A 9,865-nucleotide genomic window follows, 5' to 3' on the forward strand; every position below is an offset into this window, starting at 1 on the left:
CGTTCTTTGCAAAGCAACTAGCTCTTTATTCTCACGAAGTAATGGCCGCTATCGACAGGGGATCTCAAGTTGATTCCGTATTTCTAGATTTCCGGATAGCTTTTGACACCGTTCCTCACAAGCGACTTCTAATCAAGCTGCGGGCCTATAGGGTATCGTCTCAGTTGTGCGACTGGATTCGAGATTTCCTGTGAGGAAGGTCGCAGTTCGTAGTAATAGACGGAAAATCATCGAGTAAAACTGAAGTGATATCAGGTGTTCCCCAGGGAAGCGTTCTGGGACCTCTGCTGTTCCTGATCTATGGAAATGACCTGGGTGACAATCTGAGCAGTTCTGTTAGACTGTTCGCAGATGATGCTGTAATTTACCGTCTAGTAAGGTCATCCGAAGACCAGTATCAGTTGCAAAGCGATTTAGAAAAGATTACTGTATGGTGTAGCAGGTGTCAGTTAACGCTAAATAACGAAAAGTGTGAGGTGATCCACATGAGTTCCAAAAGAAATCCGTTGGAATACGATTACTCGATAAATAGTACAATTCTCAAGGCTGTCAATTCAACTATGTACCTGGGTGTTAAAATTACGAACAACTTCAGCTGGAAAGACCACATAGATAATATTGTGGGGAAGGCGAGCCAAAGGTTGCGTTTCATTGGCAGGACACTTAGAAGATGTAACAAGTCCACTAAAGAGACAGCTTACACTACACTCGTTCGTCCTCTGTTAGAATATTGCTGCGCGGTGTGGGATCCCTATCAGGTGGGATTGACGGAGGACATCGAAAGGGTGCAAAAAAGGGCAGCTCGTTTTATATTATCACGTAATAGAGGAGAGGGTGTGGCAGATATGATACGCGAGTTGGGATGGAAGTCATTAAAGCATAGACGTTTTTCATCGCGGAGAGATCTATTTACAAAAGTTTCAGTCACCAACTTTCTCTTCCGAATGCGAAAATATTTTGTTGCGGCCAACCTACATAGGTAGGAATGATGATCAAAATAAAATAAGAGAAATCAGAGCTCGAACAGAAAGGTTTAGGTGTTCATTTTTCCCGCGCGCTTTTAGGGAGTGGAATGGTAAGATAGTATGATTGTGGTTCGATAAACCCTCTGCCAAGCACTTAAATGTGTATTGCAGAGTAGTCATGTAGATGTAGATGGAAGTTGTATTTGCACATGAGGAAGTGTGGTATTTATGATCACAACAGTCTATATCTGATTACAGATACAACACTAGATCGGCAGTTGAGGACAGAACTCTGACGAGAGATCAAAATGTGGCCCAAGCGGAGTTCAGTGCCAGCCGGCTCAACGAGCCTTATGCTTCACCCCATTCCTGCCGTGGTCGTCAGAGACACGGCTGGCGCGTACTGCGAGACTGAAGCCGCATGCGTGCCATTGTTGCGTAAATACAGCGACGAGCGCCGGGTCCAGTGGAACTTCCTCGTAGATGTGGCGGGCAACCTCTACGTGGACCGAGGCTGGGAGGCTGCCAGCAACGTGTCGTCCCGGCTGCAGGGCTGCAACATAGCAGTAGCACTCGTGGGCAACTTCCAGGAACAAAATGCTACCGACAGTATGATGAAATCGCTGCGGCAACTGCTGGAATTCGGTGTGATCTCGGGTAGGCTGAAACCCGACTACCGACTCCTATCGTACGGCCAGATGGACTCTGTGATCCCCGTTAAGAGTCCGGGAGACGGCGTATTGAGAGTGATAAACGGATGGCCACATCGGTGCATGGCAGACTGTGACCTTGGCCGAGAATGTCTTCACTCAACACGTATAGTTAAGAACCGTTAGACAAAACGACAATTTTATTCGAGATTAAGATAAATTGCGTGAAACAGTAGGCAATAGTTTTGTACTTATTCTAGTGCTGCTAATTTTCTTTGAAGATAACAATTTGTCAATTTTATTTGAACTGTTGACCTCCGTGGCCGTGGATAACAACAACATGGCGGATAACGCAGTGCGCCTGTGCAAAATACGTGATAAAAAGTGTTTGTGTTGTTGCAAAAAAGAAGAAAAGCCAGGAAAAAACAAGGAGAGGAGAATGCCTGCTGCAGCATCGAAACTGCTGTCGAGATTGTACTACTGTAGTAACTGAAGATCCATGTAATTTGCCAGCTGAAGATGGGTGCAAACCCGAAATGCATATCGGCGTAAATAAAAAAACGCATTAAAAAGTGGCTGGTTGCCGTATTTTTTCAGTGAAATATACTTTGAAGATACCTACACAGTTACTAACATTTATTTCAGTGACTCCGTATTCTCGAACAGTTTCGGCCACGGGCCATTTATAAATCCCTACGTACAATTACTGACAGCACAAAAATGAAATAACCTGTTTTGGCATACACTGCCATACTGGTCACTTGTACTTACAGTACGAGGTGTATTCAGACAGTTTTAAATCTCATTTCAAGAAAATAAAGTTACTTAACTAATTCATGATACTGTTATTAGAACTAATCTGTACTAAACTCCGTCCGAACATGTCTTGAAAGTCCCAAAGGTGCCGACGGCCGCCATGCCATCCTTAGTTCACAGGCGTCACTGGATGCCGTATGCCAGTTTACGAGACCGGAGCCGCTACTTCTCAATCAAGTAGCTCCTCGGTTTGCCTCACAAGGGCCGAGTGCACCCCGCTTCGCAACAGCGCTCGGCAGACCGGAGGGTCACCCATCCAAGTGCTTGCCCAGCCCGACAGCGCTTAACTTCGGTGGTTTGACGGGAACCGGTGTTACCACTGCGGCAAGACTATTGGCATGCTGTTATTAGAAGTTAGTTTTAGACAGTGCTATATTTTCTGTGTAGCTGTTGCTGTAAAACCATATGATAGTACTGGTATCGTTTTTCTACCTTTCTACGTGACCGTATTATTTCTTTCATTCCGCCGTGGAAGAAATCCATTGGTGACCTTGGTAGAATAGGCGGGAAATGATGAGGAGGGGAAAACAAAACAAACCAGTTGACTAGCTTTCTCCGACTTTGAAAACTTAAGGTAAGACCTCGCAAGCATATTTCATTCCTTGAAATGTATTACTGAAATTTAATTTCATCGTTCTTTTTTTTTCTTAGAATTATTTTCGTGATTTAATCTGCAGATATACTGCAATGAGAACTGTGCTTCGCAAACATTGGTAGTGGTACGTGGTTTAAACAAAAGAAGATAGTTGTAACTTTTGATGGAATTATCATTTCAGGTTTTCATGTACATTGATACCAAATAATTCTGCGCCTCCTGCTGTTCACTCTTTACTATGTACAAGCGTGGATCACAAAATAATGTGGCGTACAACGAACAGTTCTAACAAGGAAACATCCTCGACTCCGCCTAATATTTTAAGGACGGGAAAGGACAGTTGCAAAATATCAGCCACAGAAATCTATACCACTCAAAAATTTGGGCTGTAGTTCTGACAGTACAAGGTTATGATCTTCCGATTGTGCAGCATTTAATGTCTGGCGTGGACCGGTTGTTTGTCTCTCGCTCCACCCTGCTTTAGTGCTCTAACGACCTGGTGAGAAGTACTGTACAGTATCCTCCTATTTGCGGAATGTTGAAGGTGAACGAAGGGAAGAGGAGCGTTGGGCACTTCTGATGAACTTGTTTTTAAATCTTATTCGAGAACAGTCACGTTCTTCTACGCGAAAAACAGTACAAAAAGTGAGTACATAGTATGTCCACTTCACGCTCATATACATTCAATAATATTTTAACAATATTCTTCTACTGATATTTTGCAGGTATATATAAGCTTCAGAATCAATATTACTAAGCCTAAGTAAATGAAAAATAATTATGAAATGAAATTAATGATCTTCGATTCACAATTTAATTACGGCTATCGCGCTCAAGAATAACGCATACCTGGAAAAGTACTTCACTTTAACAATGTCAGCTTTAAAACCAAAAGAAAATAATGCACAACAGTGATGTTAACAATTAAATACCGCTGCGCTGGTTATTTAATGACATATAATTCATTTCATTTATGTACCTATATTGATGAATCGCAACATAAAAAAGGTTAAAAGGAAAGAGAGCTCTGGCACCACCCACGCACTTTGAGACCATGAACAAAGTAAATTACCAACGTCAAAATAATTTTTGACAAACCTCTCGCTCACTCCGCTATGCACTGCTTCACGCTTGGGCACTAGGCTGCTGCAGTGCGGCGGAGAACATTACAGGGAAACCGTGCAAGGGGAAGTTTAACAGCTGTACTTTCAGGAAGTTGTAACCGCGTACCATCAGAATTATAGCCCAAATTTTCCAGCGGGATAGAGTGATGGGGCTGATATCTTGTAAGTAAGCATTTTTCTCCTCAAAATACGAGGTTGAGCTGGTGATGTTTCCTCGTCAGAGAAAGTAATGAAAGACATTCTTTTGAATACGGCGTGCGTGAAATCTTATGTACATTCTTTTGTTCCCATTTCTTACATTCCGAATAACGCACAAAGACTACCAGAAGGTGATTTCCAATATTGTAAATGAAGGAAAGTCCCAAAATACACTGTTTTAGATTCGCTGATTCATTCAAAATCTGTCGGCCGAACCATTAACTCGGTACAATCGTTCGTGTTTTGTTACAACTCTTCGTGTTCTGTCGTGGTTGAGTACATCGGGGTTACAAGGAATCTCTCTTTCATTTGCATCTATTTTTTGAATTAACTGAGTGTAACTTAAAATTTCCCCTAGTGTTTTGGGAATATTTTAGTATGTTTAGTATCGATATTATATTATCGTCTTCGCAATGTTTCTGCTCCATTTACATTGCCTGGTTGCTAAAAAAAAATGGAGAAAAGTTCCGCCTTCTGCAATAAGCAGTTTGATCAGTTTTGTTTTACAACAAAACCAATCAGACGTTGTCTTACGTACGGTGAAATTTCTATATTGGATGCGATAAGGGTAATGTCTCATTGGTTAAAGAACAAATTATAAAGAAAATTTCAGGTGACATATATTAAACTGAAAACATATGACGTTGTCTTCTACAGTACAGCTCACGTGAACTTGTTACATTAAAACAGCCAGTGTCTTACTGAAGGCAGAATATCTTACCAACATTTCTCTTAAAGTCAATTAACTTCCTCTCAGAAATGTACTTAGTCATTTTGTGAGTCTATAATGGCTACGGTCGCAGGTTCGAATCCTGCCTTGGACATGGATGTGTATGATGTCCTTAGGTTAGTTAGGTTTATGCAGTTCTAAGTTCTAGGGGACTGATGACCAGAGTAGTTAAGTCCCATAGTGCTCAGAGCCATTTGAACCATTTGAAGTCTACAATGAAACAATTCTTACACGGCAGAAGAGTTTTTAGAACTAATGCAAAACTGAACAAACCCTTGAATTATTCCGTATCAGTGTTTGCATTGTATCACGTATATAACAGTGCGAGAAATGCAGGAGTACCAACATTGTGTTACTAAAGTACAGGTAACGAGCTCAAATTAGACAATGTCAGCGACAAGAACATGGGCTGATAACCCTGTGAAAGCAACTGGCAATGAACTCGCAGTGATGTACACATTATGATGTAGCGAAAAAAGATCCAGTATTTTGCTAGTAAGGCCTAAATAAAGGTCGAAAAAATGAGGATAACCCTGACTGTAACTTCAGATGTGAAGTAAATGAACAAAGCACTAAAAATAACAATTGGAATTATTGTGCATGAAAGTAGATACACGGTGTTTCAAAAATGACAGGTATATTTGAAACGGCAATAAAAACTAAACGAGCAGCGATAGAAATGCACCGTTTGTTGCAATATGCTTGGGACAACAGTACATTTTCAGGCAGACAAACTTTCGAAAGTACAGTAGTTACAATTTTCAACAACAGATGGCGCTGCAAGTGATGTGAAAGATATAGAAGACAACACAGTCTGTGGGTGCGCCATTCTGTACGTCGTCTTTCTGCTGTAAGCGTGTGCTGTTCACAACGTGCAAGTGTGCTGTGGACAACATGGTTTATTCCTTAGAACAGAGGATTTTTCTGGTGTTGGAATTCCACCGCCTAGAACACAGTGTTGTTGCAACAAGACGAAGTTTTCAACGGAGGTTTAATGTAACCAAAGGACCGAAAAGCGATACAATAAAGGATCTGTTTGAAAACTTTCAACGGACTGGAAACGTGACGGATGAACGTGCGGGAAAGGCAGGGCGACCGCGTATGGCAACCACAGAGGGCAACGCGCAGCTAGTGCAGCGGTGATCCAACAGCGGCCTCGGGTTTCCGTTCGCCGTGTTGCAGCTGCGGTCCAAATGACGCCAACGTCCACGTATCGTCTCATGCGCCAGAGTTTACACCTCTATCCATACAAAATTTAAACGCGGCAACCCCTCAGCGCCGCTAACATTGCTGCACGAGAGATATTCGCTAACGATATAGTGCACAGGATTGATGACGGCGATATGCATGTGGGCAGCATTGGGTTTACTGACGAAGCTTATTTTTACCTGGACGGCTTCGTCAATAAACAGAACTGGCGCATATGGGGAAACGAAAAGCCCCATGTTGCAGTCCCATCGTCCTTGCATCCTCAAAAAGTACTGGTCTGGGCAGCCATTTCTTCCAAAGGAATCATTGGCCCATTTTTTAGATCCGAAACGATTACTGCATCACGCTATCTGGACATTCTTCGTGAATTTGTGGCGGTACAAACCGCCTTAGACGACACTTCGAACACCTCGTGCTTTATGCAAGATGGTGCCCGGCCACATCGCACGGCCGACGTCTTTAATTTCCTGAATGAATATTTCGATGATCGTGTGATTGCTTTGGGCTATCCTAAACATACAGGAGGCGGCGTGGATTGGCCTCCCTATTCGCCAGACATGAACCCCTGTGACTTCTTTCTGTGGGGACACTTGAAAGACCAGGTGTACCGCCAGAATCCAGAAACAATTGAACAGCTGAAGCAGTACATCTCATCTGCATGTGAAGCCATTCCGCCAGACACGTTGTCAAAGGTTTCCGGTAATTTCATTCAGAGACTACGCCATATTATTGCTACGCATGGTGGATATGTGGAAAACATCGTACTATAGAGTTTCCCAGACCGCAGCGTCATCTGTTGTTGAAAATTGTAACTACTGTAATTTCGAAAGTTTGTCTGCCTGAAAATGTACTGTTGTCCCAAGCATATTGCAACAAACGGTGTATTTCTATCGCTGCTCGTTTAGTTTGTATTGCCGTTTCAAGTATATCGGTCATTTTTGAAACACCCTGTAGCTACTACATATTGTATCATAGAGTGTGCTGCGTTCCATAAAACGCATTGCCGCAGCAACCATGTACACAAACTTTAATTAAAAGTAGGATATACATGCCAGAATTTTCCTCTCGCTCCAGTGCCTTTTCTACGCTAACATGAAAGAATAAATACGTACGATACATTGGTGACAGCAGAGCACAAGAGAAAACTGTACATTGTGAGATGAGCTACGTCCAGTATTTCTGCAGCTTTCACGCATTATCAGGTGTCTCCATGAAGCAGAGAAAGAAGAACAAGAACATGACGACAGGACATGTCCAGAATTTCCGTGAGGGAAACTGTAGTTCCCTTTGTTTATACAGTTTAGGCTGACTGATTCCAAAACGATTCGTTTTGGAATATGATGCAGTCTGTGTGTATCCATTCCATTAATTGCTCGTCCGAACAGATGGTCGATCTCGGCTTATCGTTGTTCCACTTACTGTGCAACGAAATATCTGATATACCGGTGGTTCGCAAACAGCAATGGGACTTCGCAGTGAGCGTGTTGCAGTCGCCAAAGGCACTTGGAGTCAGACTCATAAAGGAGGCTGAAAGATCACCCCCTACCAGTGGAAATAGTTGCTGTCATGAAGCGGCTTGCTTGTACGCAGCAACTGCACATCTTTGTCGTAGAGTCAGACAGGGGTAGGTAACAGAGTATATATGGGAACGTAGATTAAGCACAGTTTACAATGTATCGTTGACATAAGATTTACAGTACTTGGTACAGTTCTAAACACAGTGAACAACGACTAACATCATTTGTAGAATGCTCAGTTTGACTGCTCTTGGCGGCGAGTGTAGATGAGTTACGTTTTGAAGTACTATCTAACTAGCAAACCAACTGCTGGCTGGAGCCCTGTATCTACTTATATCCGCGTTTGGCAGATGGGTTTCGACTTGGTAGCTATTGTATTTGTGGACGTATTGCAGAGGTGTAATAGAGTGTGCGCCCTCTTTGGTTTTCAGCATGTACTAGTTTGCGCCTGAGACACAGGCACCTCGTCGCTCTGCTATGTACGCAGTGTTTCTTATCTTTTGGGGACACAGCAGACAGGTACATGAAGTAACATCATCATAAGTACTGAACGGTTTGCGTTATGATCTTCAAACTCTACTTTTTCCCCCAGGACATAATGGGAAATAGTATGCGTATGTATGGTTAGGTTTAGCGATGAAGCCCACTTTCATTTGGATGGGTTCGACAATAAAACTGGCGCATTTGAGGGACTTAGAATCCGCATTTCACGATCGGAAGTCTTTTAACCCGCAACTGGTGACTGTGCAGTGTGCAGTATCCAGTCATAGAATAATAAGTGCGATATTCCTCGATAGCACGGTGACTACCGAACGCTACGTGAAGGTTTTGGAAGATGACTTCATTCCCACTATCCAAAGTGACCCTGATTTCGACAAGATATGGTTCATGCAAGACAGACCTCGACCCTTTCGAATCAGGAGAGCATTTGATGTCCTGGTAGAGCACTTTGGGGACCGCATTCTGGCTCTGGCGTATCCAGAGGCCACTAGAATGTGTGCCGATTGGGCGTCACATTCTCGGTACCGAACACATGCGACTCCTCTTTGTTGGGCTATATTAAAGACAATGTGTACAGCAATAACCCCAAAAACATTTGTTAAGCTGAAAACAGCTATTCAGTAGATCATGTTCCGCTACTTCAGAGAGTCCTGCAGAATTTTGATGTTCGTCTGCGCCACATCGTCAATGATGGGAAACATATCGAATATGTCTTAACGTAAATCTGGATATCTCTAATGACGTTACACGTTGAATAAAGAGTGTGCACGCCGTAGTTTGTAACTAATTTAGCTTTTTCGTAATGTTCAATAACTGTCATCCTGTATTAGTTGACAAAGAAAACCACAGTCCCAGCCGTAAAGGGAACTAAATTACCTGACTAGGTTCAATTCTAAGTTTATTTCCTTACAAGGTGGATACAGAAAGTGTTCGGCGCCTTCGTTGGCCAATGTGAAGCCTTGCTGGTAAAGTCATTAAATTTATTGATAATGAGTAATAAAGAGGAGTACAACGCTGACAAAAATGTGGGCAAACACACGGATAAAAGGTTAAGTTTGAGAAAGTTAATGTCTAAATTCCTAGAGCAGGAGTACAGTGCTGATTGTGTCTGAAATAAGGCAACTCGGGCAGAATAGGATAGCGGGGGTTCCACAGGATTTATAACACTCTTCTGCTATACCATAACCTTAAAACTGGAAGCAGTTCGTATAATGAAATTAATTTTATTCAAGCAATTATGATATAAAGCAACAGAGCAGTGTTACCTTCTGAGAGAGTGGCTTATCGGAAGTGAAAGTCAGAATTATGTAAATATTTGTACAGTAACAAACAACAATTTACCTATCCACAGTGTCCAAATGATAATAAATGAAACGGTCGTCAGCCTATTTAGGCATGAGAATGATTAACATTCTTGTTGTAGAAAATAGGTATGAGTAACTTTAACGGGCAAACACAACCTATACTTTATCATATGAGAGTGCAATGAACTCGGTCACTAGCAGATTTTGACGTTAATGTTAGAGCTGACAGCTGTAGCAGAACAAATTATTTGCATAA

At 42.3% G+C, this 9,865-nt stretch overlaps 1 protein-coding gene across 1 annotated transcript; it reads left to right on the forward strand.

Moving 5' to 3' along the window:
• Positions 1-1,273: 1,273 nt before the first annotated feature.
• On the forward strand, positions 1,274-1,801 carry LOC126267879 (peptidoglycan recognition protein 1-like). Its single transcript, XM_049973189.1, has one exon. It carries the CDS (start codon positions 1,274-1,276, stop codon positions 1,799-1,801), a length of 528 nt encoding a protein of 175 aa, XP_049829146.1.
• The last annotated feature ends 8,064 nt before the right edge of the window (positions 1,802-9,865 follow it).

The sequence above is a fragment of the Schistocerca gregaria genome, chromosome 4 (assembly GCF_023897955.1).
Source record: "Schistocerca gregaria isolate iqSchGreg1 chromosome 4, iqSchGreg1.2, whole genome shotgun sequence".
Classification (NCBI taxonomy): domain Eukaryota; kingdom Metazoa; phylum Arthropoda; class Insecta; order Orthoptera; family Acrididae; genus Schistocerca; species Schistocerca gregaria.